The sequence below is a fragment of the Salvia splendens genome, chromosome 18 (assembly GCF_004379255.2).
Source record: "Salvia splendens isolate huo1 chromosome 18, SspV2, whole genome shotgun sequence".
NCBI classification, from domain to species: Eukaryota; Viridiplantae; Streptophyta; class Magnoliopsida; order Lamiales; family Lamiaceae; genus Salvia; species Salvia splendens.
The window spans coordinates 21,317,845-21,344,496 of record NC_056049.1 but is presented as its reverse complement, the minus strand read 5'-3'; the positions used below and the strand labels follow the sequence as shown (position 1 = coordinate 21,344,496).

General features: G+C 40.8%; 2 protein-coding genes and 2 non-coding genes across 4 annotated transcripts; 3 read left to right on the top strand and 1 right to left on the bottom strand.

The window, feature by feature from the left end:
* Positions 1-8,055: 8,055 nt before the first annotated feature.
* Positions 8,056-9,100, top strand: LOC121776912 (aspartic proteinase CDR1-like). The gene is made up of 2 exons (XM_042174062.1): positions 8,056-8,798; positions 8,944-9,100. The coding sequence occupies exons 1-2, from the start codon at positions 8,056-8,058 to the stop codon at positions 9,098-9,100; spliced, it is 900 nt and encodes a 299-aa protein (XP_042029996.1).
* Positions 9,101-11,256: 2,156 nt separating this feature from the next.
* Positions 11,257-12,532, bottom strand: LOC121776911 (aspartic proteinase CDR1-like). The gene is made up of 2 exons (XM_042174061.1): positions 11,975-12,532; positions 11,257-11,316 (listed from the first exon to the last, which is right to left on the bottom strand). The coding sequence occupies exons 1-2, from the start codon at positions 12,530-12,532 to the stop codon at positions 11,257-11,259; spliced, it is 618 nt and encodes a 205-aa protein (XP_042029995.1).
* Positions 12,533-15,446: 2,914 nt separating this feature from the next.
* Positions 15,447-15,607, top strand: LOC121778041. Its single transcript, XR_006045610.1, has one exon. It is a non-coding gene; the product is annotated as a U1 spliceosomal RNA (small nuclear RNA).
* A 926-nt stretch (positions 15,608-16,533) lies between these two features.
* LOC121778005 lies at positions 16,534-16,694 on the top strand. Its single transcript, XR_006045580.1, has one exon. It is a non-coding gene; the product is annotated as a U1 spliceosomal RNA (small nuclear RNA).
* Positions 16,695-26,652: the final 9,958 nt, after the last annotated feature.

The window sequence follows — 26,652 nt, the reverse complement described above, 5'->3', positions numbered from 1 at the left end:
CAAATTTTTATACGAAGGAATTTTAAGTATTTTTGAGGAGGGACATTTAGTAAGAGATTGAATGAAATAAAATTTATAATAGGTAATATATATACATGTGTTGGAAAATGAGGAGGGGCGAATGCCCCACCTAGACATAATGTAGATTCGCGATCAATTCTTTTTTTGGTAAATGACTTTAATTGAATTCTATTTTAATGAAGAGCATTACTTGTATTCCGCCTCAGGGAGTGACGCAAAAGTGTTATGCGTCACTAACAGAAAGACGCATAATAATTATGTGTCGTTAGTTATTGACGCATAATCGTTATGCGTCGCTAATAAACGATTCATAAGGGTTATGCGTCGTTAGATATTGACGCATAACCATTGTGCGTCGTTCATTAACGACGCATAACTCTTATGCGTCTTTATTTAGCGACGCATAATTCTTATGCGTCGTTCGTTGAGTTTTAAACCGGGCAGAAGGCAGAACCAGCCAGAAACGAACGTGCAGAAGCAGGGGACGAAACCAAACGACGAAATCAAGCGATTTCTGACGAATCCGAGCAAAATCCGGCGAATTTCCACCATTTTGCAACCATATTCCGGTAATTGTTCTTCAATTTGGCTAAATACATCCTTTAATGTTTAATTTGGGCAGGTTTTCCGTAATTTAGTAAAAGTAGGGTTTTTTATTAAATTGATGGATTTTTGGTATATTTTTGTTGTTTTGTTGTATATAATTAGGGATTATGATGAAATTATGGGTTATGATGAAACTGATGGAATTTTTGGTCGACTTTCCGTAATTTGTGTATTTCATATGGATTTAATTTAGCAAAATTAGGGTTTATGATGAAATTGTTGGATTTGTTGGTCGATTTTCCGTAATTTGGGTATTTCATACGCATATAATTGAATGGGTAGAAGCAATTGATTAAGTTTTTGTAATTGTGCCCCTTTTGGTGGGCGATTTTATGTAATTTGGGTATTTCATATGCATATATTGCGCCCCTAAGTTGCAATTTAGTTAGCTTGTTGAGTTGTTATGAAAAAAATTGAATCATGGGTGAATGTTTTGAAGTAGAAGGCATCTGCAAGTTCCGAACAACAGTTATGCTATGGACCTGAGGATCCATCACTACTGTTTCATCAGAACGAACATATTTCAGGCTCCTTGTTGGCGAATGGCACAACAAATGTGTTGAGAAGTCGTAGGACGGAGAGTAAGGTGTGGGCATTGCCAATACATGAAAATGTGATGTATTGGCTAGATGTATGGGGGTTCAGAGGCGTGGTTGAATGTGGAAGGCCGATGAGGATGGACAATGAGCTAATAACGGCCTTGATCGAGGGCTGGATGCCTGAGACACACTGTTTCCACCTTCCAGTTGGTGAAGTTACTGTAACCTTACAGGATGTGCATAGCCTGTGGGGTTTGAGAGCAGACGGTCGTGTTTTCACTGGCCGTGACTACCCTGTTGGATTTGAAGATTGGTCCAGCAAGTGTAGAGATTTGTTGGGATGGATACCTGACGCAGAAACCGAAACGAAGCACGGTGGTTTGTTGATGACGTCTCTGATCCACCAAGCAACGATGCCGTTGGGTGATGGGCTGCCTGAGTATGCATACATTCAAAGAGCACGTATGCATGCTCTGATCTTGTTAGGGGGGCTTATTTTACCGGACACCACAGGGTGCAAGGTCCCCTTTATGTGGTTAAATGCCTTAGACGATCCGGAAGATGTGGCTAATATCAGTTGGGGTAGTGCTGCTTTAGCATACCTGTATCATTATTTGTGCGAGGCTTCTATAGGCAGACAGAGAAGAGATGTGGGTGGACCTATGGTTCTCTTGCAGCTGTGGGCCTGGGAAAGAATGCCTACATTGAGGCCAGCCTTCTTGATGTCGCCTATGCACACGCCGTATACCCCGTGTGGAGCCAAGTAATGTTTTTGTTTAAATTAACTCACATAATTATGTATTATGTTGATAACTTTTGACATTAATATTATGTATAGGTGGCACGGAGTTACTGAAATTGGAAATGCTCCCCGACATTCAGTAGCTCATTATCGTGATCAGTTATCACTGATCCGTCCTGGCCAGGTGAAATTTATTTGTGTTGTCTTAGTTAATGAATTTACTTACTATAGTATGAAATTAATTGTGTTTTTTATTTTATTTGTTTGTAGTTTATGTGGACACCCTATGCACACTGTATTTTCCCTGAGTACTGCATTGATTCGACTGCATCCTACTTGTGCGATACTTATTTGGTGTGCTGGTCATTTGTCGAGGCACACAAGGCTGGACGCGTTTCCCGACAATTTAACCGCTACCAGCGTATTCCTCAGTACTGTGATAGGATGCTACATAGCTCCGGCCATTTGAGTAAAAGTCACCGCCGTGGGAGGAAGGGCGCTGATTGGGCTAAGGTACATAAGTTCTTCATTGATGAGTGGGACTTGCGCCACGACAGGTTCCAAGCAACTTTTGACCATGCAACGGCGACAATGGATGGTCGCATTAATCCGGGCTATATGGCGTGGTACAATAGGATCACCGTGTCGTACCTAGTTCAACCTGGGACACAGTCAACTGAAGGGATGAACGAGGCAGCCCCTTCTAATTTTTTGGCGGTATGTGATGTTTTTTTATATAAAAATGTCTTTAGTTTAAAGTTTGTATTGCTCACCGTAGTATGATGTCATTTGTATTTGTGTTATCTAGGTTGAGACCCTTCAGGTGATATGGCATTTGACCTCTGAACATGACACAGACCCTCGGTTACGGCAGATTCGAGAAATGGCTGCTTCGGCACTTCGTGCGATGAACCATGCTGATGCGATGGAGTATCCATCTTCTCAAAGGCGAAATGTGGTCATGCCGCCACGCCCACCAACTTCTCTTCGTCATGGACTGCCGGGTGTCCGGACGGGTGGGCATGGGATTACGCGACAGCATAGGTTGTCGCAGCAGCAGCAGCCGCAACCTGAGTATGCGGTACCAGAGCCCTTGAGTCCGGAGTACGATCCACCAGGATGGTCTCAGCTGAGTGGTGCAAGCCACGAGCCCTCGCAATGGGGAGCACGCGCGTCATGTGATTCATTCTTTGGCGGTGTGTCTGATTGGGATGCAGCTCAACCAGGACGTGATACGTACTTTCAGAATTATCAATTTATGGATCCGGTGGGGGAAGAAGAGGGTCCGGAAGAAGAGGGCGGGGAAGAAGAGGGCGGGGAGGAACATGACGAAGTAATATTCCGACCACCGACCGCGGGATCCTCACGACCATCAAGTACGATTGGGAGGGCTATGCAGAATGTATTCAGGGGATTTTCAACAAGGAAGAACAAAGGGAAAGCTCCGACAAAGTTCACGCCTCCATCTAGATAGATTTCGGTCATATGTTGGTATTTGTGTCTATTGAAACAGGCTGTGATCGTAAGTTGATTTTTGAACATTTTTTATATGATGAAACATAAATAGTGTGAAATGTTTTCTATGGTGGAATGAACAATATTATGATTTTGATAAACAAATATAAACAAATATCGTCATATGCCCAAAACATGTTTCAAAAATCAACATACGACCACACCGGGCGAAGTGGCTGGAGTCGATACAAATTTACATAAAATCGCCCGACCGGGCAAAGTTTCTGGACTGAATAGTGCGTGACGAAATTCACCCGGTGACGCATAACGATTATGCGTCGTTCCGTGGTGACGCATAACAATTATGCGTCGTTCATTGGTGACGCATAATAGTTATGCGTCACTGGGTGAATGTCGTCACGCACTGTTGAGTCCAGAAACTTCACCCGGTCGGGCGATTTTATTTTTCTAAAATGCCCGGCCGGGCGATTTTATGTAAATTTGTATCGACTCCAGCCACTTCGCCCAGTGTGGTCGTATGTTCATTACCACATCATCCGATACTCCAGAAGGACGACTTGGTAATTCACGAAAGAATCTAAACCCACTAGGATTGTATTCCGGAAGTGGTTGTTCACCTTGCATAACAGGTTTACATGGTACTATCTCATCATCAGAACTAGCACCGACATCATCAGCACCATCACCATCACTGACATCGGGGTCTGGCTCTGTCTCAGATAGTGGCCTTGGCTCATCAAGATCATCTGCAACATCTACCTCATCATTCAATCCAACACCAACATCAGCAACATCTACAACATCTCTCTGCTCATTCATACTACGATCAAAGCTCATTTGATCCACCCTCGCAGATGATCCAATACCACAGTCAAAACTCATTTGTTCAAACCTCGCAGATGCTCCAATACCATAATCAACAACTGGTGGGATTTCTGCACTCCTCACCGGTGAATACTCAACAAATAATTCAATACACCCACTTGAATTTTGAGCATTGTTGAACATAAACATTACACTTTCATCATTGCAAATCACAGAATATGTATAACTCATACCGGAATCATAGACTATACATTGTCTCCATAATAATTCAATTGTGTGTTGGTTCATATCTATTCCCATCGCATCACAGATCATTGCTACCAACCCAGAATAGGAAACACCTGAATTTAATATGATGGAGCTCCTCGCACGAGGTGGTTCATAACCAATACCCATATGTGGTAGTTGAACTACTCTACCACCTCAATACAAACTCACAAATACTTGCATGATTTATGCATAAAAAACATTTAAAACAACGACAATTAGGGACATTTTTCCTACAAGCCCTAATTTGTATAAATTGGGTAAAACTAACAAATGAAAGCACAATAAACATGAATAATGATGAATGTAGCTAAATTGATTAACAAATTACCGGATCTTATGGAGAAATCGCCGGAAATCGCCTGAAAACGCCGGAAATCGCCGAGAGAGGAAATGAAAGTGTGTAAAAGTGCGTTTTGTGAGCTGCGTCTGCCTGTAGGGCGTTAAAAGCCACCTTAACGACGCATAACCATTATGCGTCGTTCTTTAATGACGCATAACCATTATGCGTCGTTCTTTAATGACGCATAACTCTTATGCGTCGTTAAGCGAGGCATAATCCTTGTGCGTCATTAAAGAACGACGCATAAGGGTTGTGCGTTTCATTAAGAACGACGCACAACCATTATGCGTTGCTCCCTCAATTAGAATGAATCTATTCTCCTTCATTAATTTGGAATTCCATTATTTTTTAAGCACAAAAGAAGAAAGAAGTCTGTAGATTCGCCCCTGTCTTGGACTAAATTAGTTTTACTAAATTTTATATTGATGTTTGGTTACTTAGATTATGTCTAGGATAATTTTAGTATTGTTTGGTTAATAAGATTGAACAATTAGTACAAATTTAAACTTATATCCTATATTAAATTATAAATCATTTTTAATTAATTAAAACTTCTTACTTTGAATTAGTGATTAGTAATTAAAGATTAAATTAATTAATAATTGCTTTGAATTAGTGATTAGTAACGGACGAAAAATAAATCAATTCTTTGTTAATTATTGCAACCCCATTAATTTTATTAATCAAGAAGCAATAAAATAATTCCAATAAAGCTCATCAATTAATCCCAATAATTGAATCACCCAATTTCATTAATTCAGAAATTAGTAATTAACGAAATCAAATAAAAATGATATTAAAATAAAATTCGAATCGACGAGATGTCCTCGCCTCTGTGCACGCAACTCTGTCCACCGCCCCACCGGTCGCCGCCCACTGCCACCAGAGCAATGGACCATCCCTACAGACAAACTGAAAAAAATCTAACACATACACATAATCGGCAACTTCTTCCTCTTTTTATCGGCGGACTGGAGGGTAATGGCGACCGTCGCAAGTCGCGACGGGGAGGGACAACAAGAGAGAAGTGAGATGAGGGATGGGGATAAAGGAGTTGGAATCTTTAAGAGAGAAAATACATAGGCTGAGATACAGAAGAGAGAAGAATGATGGGGGAAGTGGGGATGAATGGTGAGAGAATTTTAGAAAAGAGAGCAAAATAGACCGTAATATTAATATAGTCGCAGGGGTAAGGATGTGATGAATAGTCAGATCTCATTAGTGAAAAATGGAACTGAGCAGACGGGCTTTGACGCGGGCTGTTAAGTAGTCACATGCTGCATTTTTTATGTGTATTGGAAACCGAACAACAGATTAAAGATAGAATGAGATTGAATCTTGGTCCAATCAGGCCAAGCGAACAAGAACGTGGTGTATTAAAAATGTTAACACAACACAATGATAATGATAATGAAATGTCAACATAAACTTAAGTTGATATTTTAATGCATTGTGTTGATCTTAATATTTAAATGTCAAATATCAACACAAATATGTGTTGACATTTTTAATATACTATATTGATAAGTTAACAAGTTAGCAATTTAAGAAAAATTAACATTATAACGCACCCCTATATAGTATTCTTCCTTTTAATTTTTGCCACAAATGAGTCTCACTAATATGATTACCTCATGTATAAAAAGATTTGACAATACTAGTATAGTACTAAGTTACTAACGGTATGCTTACGTACCAACATCCACATTTACTACTCCATGAATGCGTAGCATTAGAGATACAGTATAAAGTATAATCTGGAACCATCTGTAGTGACTATCGAAAGTGCTACATCTCATTCCATCTCAACAATTAATATGGACCAATCTTTAGTTAACAATCGAAATAAATATATTTAGCATCTTCGATCGCTCCATTCTTAGGTCAACTTTCCATCCATATAGGGATGTCAATGTAACCCGAACCCGCGGGCCGGCCCGAATAACCCGATAAAAATACAGGGTTAGGGTTGTAATTTCGCAGCCCGAATTTAAAATCGGGCCATTCGGGCTGACCCATTCGGGTTGTCGGGTTAGGCGGGCTGACCCGTTCGGGTTACGGGTTGGCCCGTCGGGTTGAAGGCTTCTGTACAGCGAGCAGTTTTTGTAACGGTCATAACTTTCTCTACAAAGCTCCGATTGAGGCGTGTAATATATCCACGCGAAGCTCTTTCGAAGACGAAGAGAATGACATGTATTAGAGGTTTATCAGACTTCAAAATCGCGAGAAACATTGACTCAAACAAGGCTGCTGCACATCCACATATTTTGTGTACATTTTCTAATCAATTTTCTATCATTTCTCAACAAACATATAAATATACCAAAATATAGAAATATAATCAAAATCATCCAAAACAACCCTCTAAAACATGCAAAATCCAAATACGTCAACCGACTATATAAGATCATGAAAAAAATCACCATGTGGTTCATGGATTCATAAATACTCGTATATAAAAGCTTTCTTTTAGTATATTTCCAATATAATAGTGCAAAGTGTTTTGACGCCGCTTCTTCATTGAATTATGCGTACTTTGATGATTCTTAAAACAAAGATAAATTATTATTTGACTTATTTACAGCTGGAATAAATTAAATTTAACCAATCATAATTCAAGAAAACTTAGAGTTACTCCAATTAGCTAGCATCTTGATAATTCACTCTTTAACAATTCAAAATATTTTTGTTACATCTACGATGCACTCTCACGTTATGAAAAATTTATTTAATTTTCTACGAATTGATTTATGTTTGAATTTTGAAACAAAGTGTTGATTTATATTTTAAATACATAAACATAAACATACTATTTATAGATATTTTGTAAATAATTATGTAATGAATAAGTTATTTAAATTTAAATAACTTAATCTTTTTTTAAAATATTAAAGAAAATTAAAAATATGTATTTCATTGTTGAATGATTAATTAAAAATATGTATATAATTAAAGAAAATTTTAAATACATATTATTTTTTAAAAATATTAAAAGAATTAAAAATACGCATTAGCCCGAATAACCCGGTGGGTTAGCCCGAAACCCGAAGGGTTAGGGTTAGGGTCGAACTTTTATAACCCGAAAAAATCATAACCAGAATAGCCCGTACCCGAATGGCCCGACAACCTGAACGGGTTGGCCCGAACCCGAACGGGTTGACCCGATTGACATCCCTACATCCATATAAAAAAAAATACACACCATTCATAAAAAACATCTCCCCCCCAAAAAAAACATGGCCAAACCCCTAAAGACAATCATCTTCATTTCTTATGTCACTCTATTCTCCTCCCTTTCCAAATGCAAATCCGACCCCTTAGCAAATACGACCACCACCAAAGGCTTCTCCACCGATCTCATCCACCGAGACTCCCCCGACTCCCCCCTCTCCGATCCTTCACTATCGCCTTGGCAGCGCCTCGCCCAGGCCAAGCAACGATCCCTAGCCCGCGCGAGCATCTTCACTGACCGGCTCATGCAACGAAAGTCGATTGAATCAACCATCAACGGCGTCCACGGAACATACCTCATCCGATTCTCCATCGGCACTCCTCCCCACCACACGATCGCCGTCATGGACACCGGCAGCGAGCTCATATGGACGCAGTGCGAGCCCTGCACGAAGTGCATGAAGCAGCTGTTCCCAGTCTTCAGCCCGGTATCCTCCACGACGTACAAGGATGTGCGGTGCGACTCCCCACGCTGCGGCACGTTCGGGCGCGCGTCCGTGTGCGACAAGAGGCGGGAGAAGTGCGTCTACAACGTGCTCTACGGCGACAATTCTTACTCCAGCGGCACCGTCGCTACGGAGACGTTCACTTTTGCAGAGAGTAGGGGTGGAGCGTTGCATTATTTCAACAACATCCAGTTCGGATGCGGACATGACAACTACTTCCATTTTGCAAGCACCATTCCATCTGGAATTGTGGGGCTCTCCGGTGGAAAATCCTCACTGCTTAGTCAATTTGGTTACGACAGGTTTGTTGTTAATTCCTGTCATCATCTAATGATATGCACCGGATAATATGTAGAAAAGTGTTTTTTTTAATCAAATGTACGAGACCAATTTGGAATTTTAATTAATTAAAATATGATTTCCTAATATAGTCCATACATCTTTCAGTTTCTCCTATTGCCTCACAACATACGAAGATCGTAAAAAGGGGAGCAAGCTGCATTTCGGCGAAGACGCTGATGTCACCGGCAGAACAATGGTGTGGACGCCGATGACCGAGATGAACGTCCCGGATTTGTACTTTGTGACCCTGGAAGCGATCTGATACGATCATATCCCACAGATCATATCCCTATTATTTAGTTGCATATTTGATTCACCATATCTTTCCAATTTATATTTAGATATTTGTTTCTTATTCAATAAGTTAGGCTAGTCTTATAAATATGAGTATTTGTTTTCATTCTCATTCATTCAAGAAATAAGATCATTTACGCAATTTACTTTCTTCTTCTCAAATACCCTAATTCTTATCGTTGTTGATCGTCGGGCAAAGGTTCCCGCGACTTCACGGAGGAATTCGTGCGAGGTTAAGGAGTACGTCCTTAACAACTGGTGCTTTCATCGCGAGCTCAATCTAGCATGGCGAATCGGGCTGGAATTCGCGCAGAGCCTATCGTCGGTTCGGACGCCGGAACCACCCGCGGGCTGGAGGCTTCACCGTCGTCAACCGGTGCGCTGGATACGACGGCCTTGGCCTTTGAACACGTACTAGCGTCGCTGGCCCGCATAGAGGCGCGACTGGATACATCTGAGCGGCGGAACTCCGTCGCGCAGCCACCGCCAAGGCCCGATCCGAAGCCTCCCTATTCTGATTGGGCGAGGCAGAGACCAATTTTGACGACGACAACATCAGTTTCGTCACAATCTAACCCTGATCCACCATGTTTGGATTGGCAACGTGGGAGAGAGAATTCTGGGCAGAGCGCGACAGTCGTTCAACCACCGCCGCTGCCGGAACCAAACCCACCAGATCCGGATTGGCAGCGAGGGAGAGAGATTTTTGGGCGGCAGAGCGCGCTCGTGATGTCGGTGACAGCCGTTTGGTCCATTCTGCAATTAAGTTTTGGCGGCGGTCCCTCATCTCATGGACAGCAACACGCTGCCCTACTTGGAGCGTCGCTGTGGGACCGATACGGGGTCAACGCCCGGCAGAGTCGCGGCAGGCAGGCGACGGCATGGGACAATCCCACGCATAGACTGGACATTCGACCTGGGAGACACGCGACGGAGTGGGATCGGTACGGCGCAGATAACGATGGATTTCGGGGGAGACGCGCGACAGCGTGGGACAACCCGACGCATAGGATGGACGAGCCTGAGCCGCCCTATGAGGAGTGGCAGAGGGGCCGAGGGGACACGGGGAAGCATCGCCCGATCATTTCTCCAGCAACGTCCGTCGATTCACTTCAGCACCTAGGGATCGTGGGCTCGTATGTCAGAAACGTGATTCACCAGCCGTGTGATCGTTACGGCACTGATGTCGAGGCTTTTTTAGGGCGCCGATTCACGGCCTGGGATAACCCCGCGCAGAGGGAGAATGCTGCTGGAATCCACACTGTGGATTCTGATTATTCCAATCCCTCGAAGCCTAAGGATACTTCTGATTCCAAGGTTATAGCAACGCTAGGACCTCAAATATCCGAGGTGAATATATCAAGTGGTTTCCCAAAGATTGGTGATAACATTCAAGTTCTTAATTCCTCTCGAGGGAAGCCATGTTGCGAGGGTATTGTTTCAAGAGGTCCTCATACGAAATGTGCAGTTTTGAATTCTTGCACCGATCCCGAGTCTCTGCAGTTGCATAAGGGGGAGGGAATCGACACTATTCATGGTAAGAAAGATGAGATATCACCAATAGTTTCACCCTTGAAGGATGATTTTCACATAACCGGAGACGACGATATGGGGAAGGCTATAACGAAGGTCCTTGAGAAGAATTTCGAGATAGATGAGGACATGTACTCGCAAGCACTTCTGTTCAAGAATCTGTGGCTCGAGGCAGAGGCTAAACTGTGTTCCATCAGTTATGAAGCTCGAATGAGGATTCAGATGGAAGGCATCATGCTCAAAGCTCCGAAAGAGGATGAAGGTATTGCGGATGTGGCATCTGAACCTTGCATTTCTCCAGATTCCTTTTCAAGTGAGGGAAGACGCTCAGTTGTGCGGCGTGCGTTTAATTATTATTGCAGTGTTTCATTGTACTACCCATAATTAATCTATAGCTTGTGTCAATTTATGGTTTAATTAGAGCTAGTGTTGATATTTATATGGATGACCACGATTGCCTTAATGAATATAGGGGTTTCTTCTATCAATTACAATTGCTGGCCTTGTTTGTACTTTTATACAAGTCATGTAAAAATAACAAAGAGGGCATAGCTATTAAGACTGATGGATGAGTTTGAGATGTAGAAAACATCAATGAATGACAAAATTCTCAAACGTGGAGTTTAAGCAAGGAAAGTAAGTCGAACAATACTGTTAGAAAAATGAAAAGGTGTAATATTAGCGATCAGTTTTGTAGTTACATACATACCCCAAAATTGTTGAGCTAATACAAAAATTAAAGAATTAATGTATTAATAAAGAGATGGGATTGTCGAATTAAGGAATGCAGTATAACTTTTCTAGTGCCATGATGTATGAAGCAATAGATGAAAAAGTAATCTAGTGGGTATGGCCTTAATAATTTCATAAATTTTGCTAGATTGTATTGTGTTGCTAATAATTTAATCAATTTTGCTAGATTGTAATGTGTTTCTAATCAATTTAATTGCCTTCGTGAGGCCATCGTGCTCCTATCCTACGCACGTGTGTATTAAAATTAATAATCACTATATGATTTTTATCAATAAAAACAATCACTTTTTGTAAGACCGTAAAATTTGGTTTAGAAGAAATTCATTTTATCAATTAAAAAATTGGCTAATACGTATATTAGGAACTTTCGTCGAATAATTCTTTATCAACAATAGCGATAATTGTTAAGCATAAGTAAATAAAGTTCTTTATAAGACCAAAATGTTAGTACAAAATATTTAAGTTGATTTGGCGAATATATATATAAGTTGAATTGGAAAGAAAGTATGAATTCATAGAGGATTGCAGTGGTGCAGTGAGTAGGCTTGAAAGACACCGTCTTCCCATAAATCGGCGTAAGACCCGCCGGCGCAAACGCAAGGCACATAGCGTTCTTGGCCCCCATTATAATACCCTTCTTGGTAGACATTATAAACGTGTTGTGTGCCTTCAACTTCACATCCGCCCCTTTGAAATGCACCGTGATTTCCGGAATCTTCGCCTCTGCATCCTTTATATTAGTAACATCATAACACAACTTCATCTTCTTATGCGGATCTTCGATCTGCTTCAGGCTCACCTGCTGCTTCAACGCCGCCTCGACTTTACCGTACAGATCCCTCGGGAGGAACGTCAGCGTCGTCCCCGAGTCGATCACGATGTTCCCTTCTAGTACCGATTTCTTCGATGAATCCGAATCGAACCTTTGGCTTCCAACGCTCATCCCCACCAACGTCAAGTGGTAGAATGTGCCTGTGTTTTTAGTGACGATCGGCGTCGTCACAACTCCGGCGCCGGACACCACGGCGCCGTCGCCAAAGTGCATCTTGCAAGCCTTTTGCGCCGACGTCGGGACCAGGCAGAAAGAAAAATTCCAGCCGATTGAAGGCCCCATCTGCCGGAGCAGCGACTCCTACAATGATGTTGCTGAACGACGCGGTCGGACCTAACGAGAGGGTTTCCTGGGCCACGTCGCCTGTGCTGACGGAGTTGTCACCGTACCTGATATGTATTAATTAGGGATTAATATATATTGGAGAGAAATTATTACTCCATCCGTCCACGAAAAATACTACATAAAATCTCGTGCCGGAATAGAAATGCTCCACTTAGAGCATGACGGAGGGAGTATAAGATACTCTCTCCGTCCGCCATTAAAAGTCTTATTCCTTGGCGGCACGAGTTTTAAGAAATGTGAAGAAAAGTGGGTGAAAAAGAGTTAATAGAATATGAATCTCACTTGTATATATTAGTTTTCAATGAAATGTGAGTGGAATGTGGGACCGAGACTCTTATTCGCGGATGGAGAGAGTATTAAAATTGTATAAAATCGTATGATGAATATGAAATGGTTCATTTACAGTATCTTGAGAGAAGTATAAATTTCTTTTTGTTGTTGTTTATAATATTATGAATACACTTTATAATTAGATTATATTCTTATCTGTAAAAATATTTTTATACTATTTATTTTATATTATTTGCTTTAATATATTTAGCTATTAATATATCTTCATTATTTGAAAATCTTTTGTTTCGTGCATAGCATGGATGATAAGCACTGCACTTATGTCTAATATCAATATATAGCTAGTAATTGTTCAAAATTTTGGGGGACCATGGCCCACCACGTCCTTACTAGCTTCGTCCTGCCGAAAAGGTTACCCTTTCAAATTGAAAATATCGAATACATGCCATAGTTTATTTTATATTGAATTACTAGGATGCAGTCAAAGCATGGTTTTTTTTTTGCCTTTCAGTGCTCACTGTCTTTAACTTGAAATCTTCCACGTTGGAACGCTAGAGAGACACCAAATATAATCAAGAGTAAAGTATTATTTTGGTCCTAAACATATGACCGAAATACGAAGTTGGTCCATAACATTCACTTTTGAAAATTGAGTCTTAAACAAATAAAATGGTCGTCGGATTGGTCTTTTTATGACGATTCCGTCAAAAACTAACGGTAAAACGACGATTAGTGAAATTTTGACTAAATTAGAATATTACTTTATAATTAATTAAAATATAGTAGAAAATAAAAAAATAAAAAATCACTTTTATCCGTTGTGAATTTCTTATTTTTTTGACAATGAATTTCTTTTTTTTATTATTATTATTATCATTTTTTATTTTTTATTTTCTATTTTATTTTATTTTAATAACTCATGGATTAATATTCTAAAATAGTCAAAATTTCACTAATCATCCGTTGACTATTAGTTTTTGACGGAACCGTAAAAGGGGACCGATCCGACGATGATTTCATTTGTTTAGGACGCGATTTTAAAAAAATGAACGTTTTGGACCACTTCATATTCCAGTCATATGTTTAGGACCTATATAGTATTTTAGTCTATAATCAATCATGAAGATATTGGCGTAAGCGATAACTAAGCTCCCACATTCCATGTTTTGAAAGAAATTGCCTACAAGTATGATCAATATTAGGGATGTCAATGCAGCCCGCAACCCGTGGGCTGACCCGAATAACCCGCCAAATTTATAGGGTTAGGGTTGAAAATTTCTAGCCCGATAAAATTACAACCCGATTAGCCCGCACCCGATTAACCCGTAACCCGTTAGGGTCAGACCCGAAAACCCGATAAAATTTCTATTGTTCTATTTGTTTGACTCCGAATTGGACAATTTCATTGATTATTTTTATAATATAGATAACTAAAAAAACAACATTCAATTTTATATTAAACATATAAATTATATATTAAATTTTTATTAATATAATAATAAATAAATAAATTAGAAACTTCTTATTCATTAATAAATATTTAAATTTATAAACATGTTTTAAAACATGCTTTAAAATATTTAAATTTATGTTTTATTTTACACAAATCTCAAATATTAGTATTTGATCATGTTTGTGTTTGAGTTTAAGTATAAATCTCAAACTTATCATAACTAAATATTTATATTTTATAAATATAACTAATTTTCGTCATTATTTATTGGATTAATCGCATGTTAATTTTATCGGTAGCAACCCGATTAACCCGCTGGGCCAGCCCGAAACCCGAGCGTTTAGGGTTAGGGTTGAACTTTTATAACCCGAAAAAATCTCAATCCGATTGGCCCGCACCCGATTGGCCCGCAACCCGAGTAGGGTTGGCCCGAAACCCGGTGGGCCGGCCCGATTGACATCCCTAATCAATATAGTTTCACAATACCAGTCCAACGAGAAATGGCAGAACAACTGAAGCTATTCAGAACATGGTCGAGCCGATAAGCTTTGAGGGCAGTGCTAGTTCTCAAGATCAAAGATGTCGACTACCAAACTGTTTCTGAAGATTTGAAAAAACAAGAGTTACAATCTCATACACAAAGAAGGTACCTGTTGTGCTTCACAATGGGCCAACCCATTTATGTGCCCCTCGTTATTCTTGAATACATTGATAAAGTCTGGAAGCAGCCTCCTCTCCTCCACGAACACTCCTACAACCGAGCCATGGCTTGGTTTTGGGCCAAGTTCGGAGATGAAAAGAGAACGTAGATGACAATCAAAATGTGATCTTGCTTGGAAAGAGAGCTTAGATGACCATATTTATATAGTCTGTGATGAACTCTTGACTTGTTTTGCTTCTCTATTCTCTAACATCAGATTTTGCAATGATAATTAATATCAGTCCTCGTTTTATTTAGACTCATCACTCATGCATATAAGGAGAAATATGTTTCAAGAGTTTGAGGGAGGGGAAAAGGATGTTGACTGGTACTATCCCACATCGGTGGGAGAGAGAGAAGGGAAAGAAACTGGGGATATAAAAGAAGGTGGAGTAGAACCTAGATACATACTTACCTGGACGGGGTCAATGGGCGATCCATAAGACCCATGGCCTAGGTTGGCGACCTCCATTGCACTCGGGAGGGGCGCCCGCCTAAGGTCGGCCCAAGTGGTCGAGCCTACGTCATAATTTGTGTCAGAGGGGGCCTGCGTTCGCGCGGCCCCTGCCCATATTAGTCTAATCTTTTGCTCCCCTGCTCGGGTTTGGTTCCACAGATTCCTGAAACTACCGTTTTACGCAGGAATAGAATTCTTGAATCAAAATTTGTAAGATAAATTAAATCGGAAAATAGATTTTATTTAATTGTATTTGAATCATTAAACTCTTCTGCTTCAACCAAGAGAGTCCGAAACCTGAGTATTTGATTAATGAACTCTTCAGCTTCAACCAGACCATCACAGAAGATCAATTATGCAGAGGCTTAGTGTTCAATTATGTTCTCTTGTTGCTTGCCTATGATATAAAAGCACAAGGCAATGAACTTAGAAAGTAGGTAAATCTGGTATTATACCTTCTAATCTTAGTCTTTTAAAGCATTTCTAAAACCAAGAATACACATGTCAGAGTGGCTGCAAAGAGATGCTTGAGTTCTCCATGTAACTGTATCTCGAAATTTCATCTTCTCAAATTTCACATGTTGGAAAGATTGAATAATTTAAGGAGGCAATCAAAATTATGTGTTGTTGGTGTTTAGGATGTAGACTAACGATCACCATACTCCCCGTATGATTATTAATCTTCCGACCAGGAATCATTTGCTAAGTGTTCAACTAGCTATAATTTGCCATCCTTGTATCTGTTGTGTATGAATTAAAGTATTACTACTGTTATCAGATGATCTTGAACATAATTGATGATCAGCTGTGACATGATAATACAGATCAACTCGTCGAGATGCAGAGTTTTCATAACATAAGTCATAAGAGGATGAGGAATATATAGAAAAGAGTCGTAGGGAGGAGATAAGGATTTGTGGAGAAAAAATGGGTGTAGTGTAGAGTTTTATTAGCAAAAGAGTATCTCACATCGGTAGGTGAGAAGATAATAGAAAGAAAGTAGGCAGATAAAATGGAGGCGAGTAGCACCATGAAAACTACTTACCTGGACGGGGTCGATGGGCGATCCATAAGGCCCATGGCCTAGATTGGTGAACTTCATTGCACTGAGGATGGGCGTCCGTCTAAGGTCGGCCCAAGTGGTCGAGCCTGCGTTATAATATGTGACAGAGGGGGCCTGCGTTCGCGCGGCCCCTGCCCAATATCTAGTTATAATATTGAAGTAGTATTCTTGAATCAAACAACCGTAGGAGAGTGAGTGAGGACTCTCTTGGACCTCGTCTCTTTCTCATATGAGCAGAGAAATATCTTTTTGGATCGTTGCTTCATTTATAACAGGACACTTTTACTCTCTTAAATTCATATGTTTGGAAACGATGTTTCGATCCTAGAGATTTATTTTCTGCATTTGATTAGGAAGTTAACTTGTATGCGCTTGACAGTCAACTTGAAACATGCGCATGAATGAAAATTTTCACAAATATTGGCATAGTGTTCTAGACCATGACATAGAATAAGATCAACTATGCACGTCATAGTGTTCCATTTCAGGCACAACATTGTGTGTTCACATTTTATTACTACTCCCTCCGTTCCGTGATAGTAAAGACGTTTCTTTTCGGCATGCGGTTTAAAAAAATGTGTTAAGTGAGTTAAATAAAGGAAGAATAAAGTAGGAAATGAACAAGGTATAGATGAAGAGAGAATAAAATAAGAAAGAGTAAATTAAGTGAGAAGAAATTTTATTAAAAAGATAAATGACTCCACTACAATAAAACGGATGGAGTATAAAACTAGGATTCACACTTCACTAATTTTTTTATCCATTTGTTTTACATTTCTTAATATACACGTCGAGGCAAAGTAAAACACAAAGTAAAACACGTAATTATTGTTGAAATGATGTAAGAAATCTTCATTAATACTTTACTAAATAAAACACGTAATGAGGGGGAAGTATAAGAGTATATTGTTGAAATGATGTAAGAAATCTTCATTAATAGTACTTTACTAAATAGTATTATCATTGTCAATATATGAGAAGGGTCCAATTTTTTTTCATAGTATATCTATACATACGCACACAATATACTGCTGATAGTATTATTCTAAACGATTCATACAATTTTCTTTAAATTTCAACAATCCAATTTCCCTCATGTAAGATTTGATAGTATTTAATTAAATTCTATCATAGTTATGATTTATGAATCGGTGTAAATTTTCAATATTTAGTTAAAAGTAGTAATTTTTTGTTATTTATACATTATACAATTTTCAATAATTAAAAAAGATATAACCAAATCAATTAAGTCGTGGTATTGTAGCTTGATCTGGGGTCAGGGCTGACTCAAGTTTTAATTGAAAAAAATTTGGAGAATGAGAACGTGATAGAGTTTTTGATTGAATCGATGCTATTATGCTAAATAATCTTACAATAATTAAGAATATTAAAATCAATCGTAATTCACACAATCAATTCGACAAATTTATATAGACATTTTACATAACCTATAAATAATAGAGTCGTGATTAAAAAAATATCAGTGTAGTTAACTAAATTAAATAGCTTAGTCGTTACTAAAAATGGCGGCAAAATCCATAATCCACAAATCAAATTCCACATCTTACGTAGCCCTAATCTCCCTCATTCTAATCGCCACCACCGCCGGTTTCACCACCGAGACTCTCCCCAGTGTCCTTCCTACGACACCTCCCTCCCGCCGTCGCAGCGCCTCATCAACGCATTGCACCTCTCCGTCCATCGCGCCGGATTCCTCAACCGCCGGATTCCTCACCAGAGACGTAGCCGTTTTATCTTTGGGGACGAAACGCCAATCCGAGAGCACTACCGGGGCGTATCTCATCTTGCGGAAAGAGGACTCCTCGACTCGGCTAAACACTGTTCACGGTTTTCTGTTTCGATTTTTACATTGTAATTTAGTTTCAGTTTTCCATTCTGTATTCCTTCTTTTGGGTTGTATTACGCCCGGCTTATATCTTGTAATCCCAGAAACCAACAAATTCTCCTATTGCCTCGTTCCAATTGAAGATCAGATTCACTCAAGCAAGCTGAATTTCGGCGGTGAGGCTGAGGTTTCCGGCGGCGGTGAGGTGTCGACGGCGATGGTGGTGAAGAAAGGGATGGAGGCATTCTACTAAATCGATGGAAGGAATCAACGTGGGGAATAAAAGGCTTGATTTCAATGGCGATGAGAGAGTGACGGTTAAAGATGAAGGATTTGACAATATCCTTGTGATTTGTCTTCCTTATTTATCATATGTCCATTTCCTTAACGTATATTCTGTCAAATTATCCTTTGAAATTAGCTCCATAATGTCACGACCGCCCAAACAAGGGGGTACCACAACGCGGCGATCGTGACCGACATGCATGGACAACAATTTAAAAGAACACCTTACTTAAAAGATTTTAAGGTAAAGTTTTTTTGAAAAGACCTAAGATAAAATACTTTAAAAAAAAAGATAACGGAAAAAAAATTTAGACTTAAGAAAACACAACAATTAAATAACTAAAGTAAAGCAAACATTAACTCAAATCCCGAAGAATACCATTTTCAAAAGGCGACGTAAACACACGTTTAAATCCTAAACCACCATACATGTTCAAACACAAAAACATAAAGATTAAGGTCTTAAGACACAATTTAAAACATAGCAGCGGATAAATAAGGTTCAAGAGAGTCAAGGATCACGCCTATGTATGACGACACAACGTATCCTAGGGTCCTTAGCCAGCTCAACATCCACCGCAACATCCCGCTCAACCTGCAAAATTTTTAAAAGAAATTGCAGGGCTGAGTACTTGTTGTACTCAATGGGCTCATGCCGAAAACATTTATATAGTTATGTCATCCGTACCAGTGATCTCGAGTTTTTATACGTAGTAAAGAAAATATCACGAGAACACAAAAAAATGTTTCATAGACTGGCCAGTCAAATAATCTCCCCACTTTTCACATCAATCCAACAATCACAACCACAGTGCGACGAAAGTGTGGCCACACTATTCGCCCACGAGACCGGCCGACTTGCAAGGACGGCTCACGATCCCACCAGTGTACACAGCCCGATAGGATTTACGGCCCTACTCGGACCCGAATTCATTTCACGAAACAGCCATATAGCCTAACGGAGTAAACTCATACGAACTAGGCATCAGGCACACAATCTCATAACAAAAACAGTCCATGGCATGACATAACAGTTAAACCACCCTTGTATCTCCACATAATATTTTTCGGGAAAAAAAAGAGGTTTGAAAAGAAAGCCCACCTCGTTCTCTTAGTAATTCACAACCCAACTTAGCAACTCTCGATCCTCGAGTTTACGAGTACCCAACACTCTTGTCAACGACAACACAAGTCAGCCTCACACAACATTATTTTACTATGCATGTCCTATCGTCTCTCTCTCAACGTTTTCCTCAATTTCCCAAACCCAACATACATCTCAAAGGTGTAAAACACACGTAACACATTTCAACTTATCACAAGTGATTTCAACATTTAAGCACATTCCTTGGACATACATGCATCATACAATACTTTTAAACTTGAGAAATAAGTGTCATTTAATCAAGGCAGAAAACTGGCAGAATTGCGCGACCGTTTTGTAAAAATCACTTTAAATTCACCCGACCTCAAAACATGCTAAATTTTGGTCACGATACAGAGGACACATTCAAGTTCATCCATGAAAATATTCATATCGAAATCACGTCATTTAGTCAGTCATATCACATATTGAACTCTCTGGTCGGAACATACAATTTCTGACAGTATTGCGCAGTTCATTTGAAAAATTCACCATAAATTCATACGATGCCCAAAAAGGCTGAAAATTTAACACAACACAGAAGACACTTCACATTTTCATATAGTTTAAGAATCACATCGATCGGAGGTCACTTGGTCAGTCAAACAGAAAACGAAACATTCATGGCGAGAACTCACGTTTCTGGCAGATTTGCGCAATCAACTTCAAAGATTTATTAAAAATTCATTTTTCTATAAAACAGGCTGAAAATCACACGAGACACAGAAAACACCTTGAAGTTTACTCAGTAAAACTTTCATAGCCAAATTCGTTCGTTTGATGGGTCGAACACAGATCATAAATCACTAGTCGTGCATCACAGATTTCTGGTTCAAGTTCGAAAATAGGGTTTTTAAAACATCCACAACAAAACACCGATTCTTCATGCTCGAGAACACACATTCATGCTCACACGTTCCTCATTCACATATTTGCATACAAACACACATCATTCACAAATATTTCGATCCAACACCCATGATTTCAACCAACAATGCAAAAATCAAACAAGTTCTTATGAACACACAATTTCCCTCCCGTTAAAACTTGTGATCTATCAAACCTACCCTCTCTACATGCATGTAGGACTCAAAACATGGTTCAAAAGAGAAGGAGGAGGAAAAGTGTGCGAATATACCTTCCTTTGACAAAACGAATCGGTAGAAACGTAGAATGGAGCGATTCGTCGGAGGTTCTCGAAGATAACTTCAACGGATTGCAGGAACAAGGGTTGGATGGAGGATTTTTGGAGGTGGGAGAGTGGGAGAAGATGAAAAAAAACGTGTGGGAGAGGGAGAGAAGAGATGGGGCGAATTTTTGAGGTGAGTGGGGGCTAGAGTTTGATTATTTGCTATTTATTTGTTAGGTTTAAAATCCCACACATAAGGAATTAATTAAATTGTGGAGAATTAAAATATAGATTAAAGAATAAAAATCCAACAATTAAAAGAATAAAATAGGCATGTGGGAGAGTGGAATTTTCGAAAATTCCATGTACACAACAAGGAATTTATTTGGTATTTTTTTTTCTTGGAGAATATATTCATAACTTAGGAAATAAAAATAATGAATATAAGGGAACAAATAAATTAAATCTCCAAGTAGGAAATAATAGGGGTGGGGGCCGAAAATTCTTGGGTCATTGCACAAGGAATTTATTTAAATCCCCAATTAAATAGAATAGGATTTAAATTAGGTAATTTCTTTATAGGAAAAAGGCCCCCACAAAATAGGCAACAATTAATTTAAATTCCCACAAGGAAAAATAAGCATAGGGGCGTGTGATATGGAGGAAAATAAAAGGAAAATATTCACACCCCCAATTAATTAGACATAGGAATTTATTTGAATAAAAAGGGATTCCACAAATTAGGAAACAATTAAAATATCCCTCCAAAATTTCTTGGAGGAGCCGAAAACTGCTAAGCTCAAATAGCCAAGGAAATATCCCAACTCTCTATCTATTTTGGGTGAAGGAATAAATTTTAACATGATTTAATTGGATTAAATTCAAAGGAAGTGAGTCAATAAAGCACCAATTAAATCAAATGAAAATAATTCTTTCTCCTATATGAGATTTTCGAACACTCCCAAGGAAAATAAAATGGAGTTCGAATTTCATGTAGTACTACTTAGGGGTCATTTGGTTTGGATTTAATTTGGATAAGTATCTCAAAATAATTAATTAAATCCACAAAAAGAAGTACTATTTTAATAATTAGGAAGGGCCGAATATTTCAATGAATCGACTCGAGAAAGGATAAATGCATGATCCTATTAATCTTTTCCCCACATTGGAAAAACGATAAAATCTCAAGCTCATCATTCCACAAATACCACGGCAATTTATTTCACGCAAAGCACTTAATCACATAAAATCAAACGTTTAAAAAAAAATTCCAAAATTCCAATAACATAATAAAAAGGGTCACAAAAGTTTGGGATGTTACATCATTCCCCTCTAAAAATAAATTTCGTCCCGAAATTTGATCGTCTCACACAAACAGCTCGGGAAACTTTTCTTTCATCTTATCATCTGACTCCCACGTAGCTTCCTCGGGGCCATGGTGCTTCCGCAACACCTTCACGGACGCTATCGTCTTGTTCCGTAGCTCTTGTACCTTTCGATATAGGATTGCTTCGGGCATTTCTTCGTAGCTCATGTCGGGGGTTAGGATCACTTCCTCTTGGTGAATCACATGTTTGGGGTCGAACACGTACTTGCGCAACTGCGACACGTGGAACACGTTGTGCACGTTCCCAAAGCTGGGAGGTAACGCCAAACGATACGCCACAGGACCTACTTCGTCGATGATCTCGTACGGTCCAACAAAACGCGGTTTCAGCTTGCCCTTCACTCCAAATCTCACAACTCCTCTCGTCGGGGACACTTTCAAGAACACTTTGTCACCAACGTCGAATTTGATTTCCGTTCGACGCACGTCAGCATACGATTTCTGCCTATCTTGAGCTTCCTTGATCCTTGCACGGATTTGATGCACAATTTCGGTCATCTCCTTTATGGCGTCGGGTCCTAACATCTTTCTCTCGCCAACTTCATCCCAATAAAGTGGGGATTGACACTTCCTGCCGTACAAGGCTTCGTACGGAGCCATATCGATCGTCGCTTGATAGCTATTGTTGTAGGCGAATTCGACCAATGGTAGAACCGTTTCCCAACTTTCTCCTCGATCTAAGACAACTGCTCGCAACATATCTTCGAGTGTCTGAATCGTCCTCTCGGACTGCCCATCCGGTTGCGGGTGATATGCAGTGCTGAAGTTCAGTTGTGTGCCCAATTCGCGTTGCATACTCATCCAAAACTTTGATGTGAACTTCGTATCGCGGTCGGATACAATGGTCTTTGGCACTCCGTGCAATCACACAATCTCGTTCACGTAGAGCTTTGCTAGTTTGTCCGCGCCATAAGTAATCTTAATCGGTAAGAAGTGCGCGCTTTTAGTAAGTCGATCAATGATCACCCATATCGCAGTGTTGCCCCTCTGTGACCTTGGCAAACCCGTCACGAAATCTATAGCTAGATGCTCCCACTTCCATTCAGGAATTTCGAGCGGTTGCAACTTCCCATATGGCCGCTGGTGTAAGGCCTTCACTTGTTGGCATGCTAGACATCGTTCCACATATGACGCTACATCCCCTTTCATCCCATTCCACCAAAATCGTTGCTTCAAATCCCGATACATCTTCGTGCTTCCGGGGTGTGCGGTGTAAGGTGTGTCGTGCGCTTCACTCAAAATCTCCTCTTTTAGCACCTCATCGCTTGGCACACACAATCGTCCATCGTATGTCAAGGCATTATCCGCCTCCTCGAGGTAATGATCAATCTTCTCGGCTCTCACTTTCGCGCGTAATTCCTCCAACTTTCCATCACATCGCTGGGCTTCTATGAGTTTGGTTCTCAAATCTGGCTCAATCACTAGTGTCGCCAATTTTGCACCTACTGTCTCGGGCGCTTTCACTATATCCAAACTCATCTTGTCAAACTCGTGAATCAAAGCTTCCTCTTGCGTTAGGAAATAAGCTAGTTGAGGTTGGTTCTTCCTACTCAAGGCATCGGCGACCACGTTCGCCTTGCCTGGATGGTAATTAATACCGCAGTCATAGTCTTTCACGACCTCTAACCAACGTCGTTGTCGCATGTTTAGCTCCTTCTCCTCGAAGAAGTACTTGAGACTCTTGTGATCGGTGTAGATTTCGCATCTCACTCCATAGAGATGATGTCTCCAAATTTTCAGTGCATGCACCACTGCTGCTAACTCCAAATCATGCGTCGGAAAATTCAACTCATTCGGTCTCAGCTGTCGGGAAGCATATGCTATCACATTCCCATCTTGCATTAACACACATCCTAGTCCTACTTTCGACGCATCCGTATAGACGGCGAAGTCCTTGTCGGGTTCTGGTACCGCTAGGACTGGTGCCGTAGTCAATTTCTCCTTCGATTATTGGAAACTCGCCTCGCACTCTGGCGTCCAAACTACCTTAATTCCTTTCTTTAGTAGTTGCGTCATCGGTCTCGCAATCTTAGAGAATCCCTCGATGAATCGTCGATAATATCCCGCCAATCCCAAGAAACTGCGGATTTCACTAGGCGTTTTCGGCGATTTCCAATTCTGTACGGCCTCGACCTTTGCTGGGTCTACTTGAATCCCGTTTGCCGTCACAATATGACCAAGGAAGTTCACTCGAGTCAACCAAAACTCACACTTACTAAACTTGGCATAAAGTTTCTCCCTTTGCAACATTTCCAACACTGTTCGTAGGTGTTGTCCATGCTCCTCTTCGTTCTTCGAGTATACCAACACGTCGTCGATGAAGACTAACACAAACTTGTCAAGATACTCGTGGAAAACTCGGTTCATTAAGTCCATGAAAACGGCTGGGGCGTTGGTCAGCCCAAATGGCATCACGACGAATTCGTAATGGCCATAGCGAGTGCGAAAAGCAGTCTTAGGCACATCCTCTCGTCGGACCTTTAGTTGATGATACCCTGATCTCAAATCCATTTTCGAGAATACGCCCGCTCCTCAAAGTTGGTCAAACAAGTCATCAATCCTAGGCAGTGGGTACTTATTCTTCAAGGTCATCTTGTTGAGCTCACGATAGTCGATGCACATCCTCATCGTCCCATCCTTCTTCTTAACGAACAAAACTGGCGCTCCCCATGGTGACACACTGGGTCGAATGAAACCCAAGTCTAACAGTTCTTGCAACTGGACCTTCAACTCGGCCAACTCCTTAGGGGCCATTCGGTATGGCGCCTTTGATACTGGCGCTGACCCTGGTTCTAAATCAATGGTGAACTCCACCTGTCTGTCGGGTGGCGGTCCTGGCAAGGCTTCGGGGAACACCTCGGGAAAATCTCGCACCACTACCACGTCTTCCACTCTCAATTCTTTCTTTTCTTCCCCATTCAAGTATACCAGATACGCCGGACGCCCTTTTCTTATCATCGTAGTTGCTTGCAAAGCAGAGATTATGGAGGTTCGCCGGTTCATGGAGATCCCATACACTATAGTCGGCTCTTCGTCCGGGGCTTGAAAGGAAAGCTGCCTCTCTTTACAGTAAATCGTTGCGTGGTTCTCGGTAAGCCAATCCATTCCCAAGATTATGTCTACATTCTCCAAAGGCATAACGTGTAAGAGTTGAGCCACTACTCTTAGTTCTCCTAACACAAACTCTATGTTCGAGCAAGTTCTCACAATATCAATCAGTCCTCCAACCGGTGAAGACACATTCAAACTCGATTCAAGCATAGCAGTAGGGAGTTCTAAGGTATTCACACATGACATGGAAATAAAAGAGTGCGAAGCACCCGTATCAAACAGCACAATAATAGGCAATTGTTGGAGCTTTCCCATACCTGCCAAATTCTCCTTGCCCTTGTTGGCTTGGGGTTCCTGCCCTAGATTCCCCTTGAGTGCATATGCCCTTGCTTACTGTGGGGCCACTTGTCGGATTGGTTGAGGCTGCTGTGGTGGCCTCTGTCCTTGCCCATTCTTCACTCTACCTTTGTTGTTGTTTGGGCACTTTCGAGACATGTGCCCGTTTCCACCGCAGGCGTAACACCGAATGCCTCCAACTCGGCACTCCCCAACATGATGCTTGGAGCACCGATTACAGTAGGGTGTTCTCTGCGGGTTTCCTCTCTGCTGTGGCACAATTTGGCGCCCATGATTCTGCGGCTGCCGAAAAGTGGAAAAACGCCTCTTGTTGTCAAAAGGAGTTCGACTTCCCTCCCACTTCCTTTTGTCTCTAAAGTTCGCTGGGGGTGCAGACGGTGCAGGATTTGTTATCCTCTCATTCTTGGGCAGTGCTTCCTCCACATCTAAGGCACAGCCCAACACCTCGGAATAAGGAATTCCCCTCCGACTAGCCACTGCTACCCTTATCTCTGTCCTAAGGCCGGAACGGAACTTCGCAGCCATCTTCTCGTCTGTATCCACCAATTCTGGCGCATAACGCGTCATCTCACATAGGGTGCGGTCGTACTCTGTGACCGTCATACTTCCTTGCTTCAACGTGTGGAACTCCACTACCTTCGTCCGCCGATAACTTTCCGGAACATACTTGTTGTAAACCTCTTCCTTAAAATCCTCCCAAGTAAGCGCCTCACGGCGAGCGGGGTCCATGGTTCTCTTCTTCGTTTCCCACCAAAAGTCAGCGGGTCCTGTCAGCTGATACGTCACGCAGGCCAGGCGTTCCCTGTCCGTGCATCCCATAAACTCAAAGATACGCTCAATGTCGCGTACCCATGCCTCCGCCTTCGGGGGCTCTCCCAATCCATCGAACTTAGG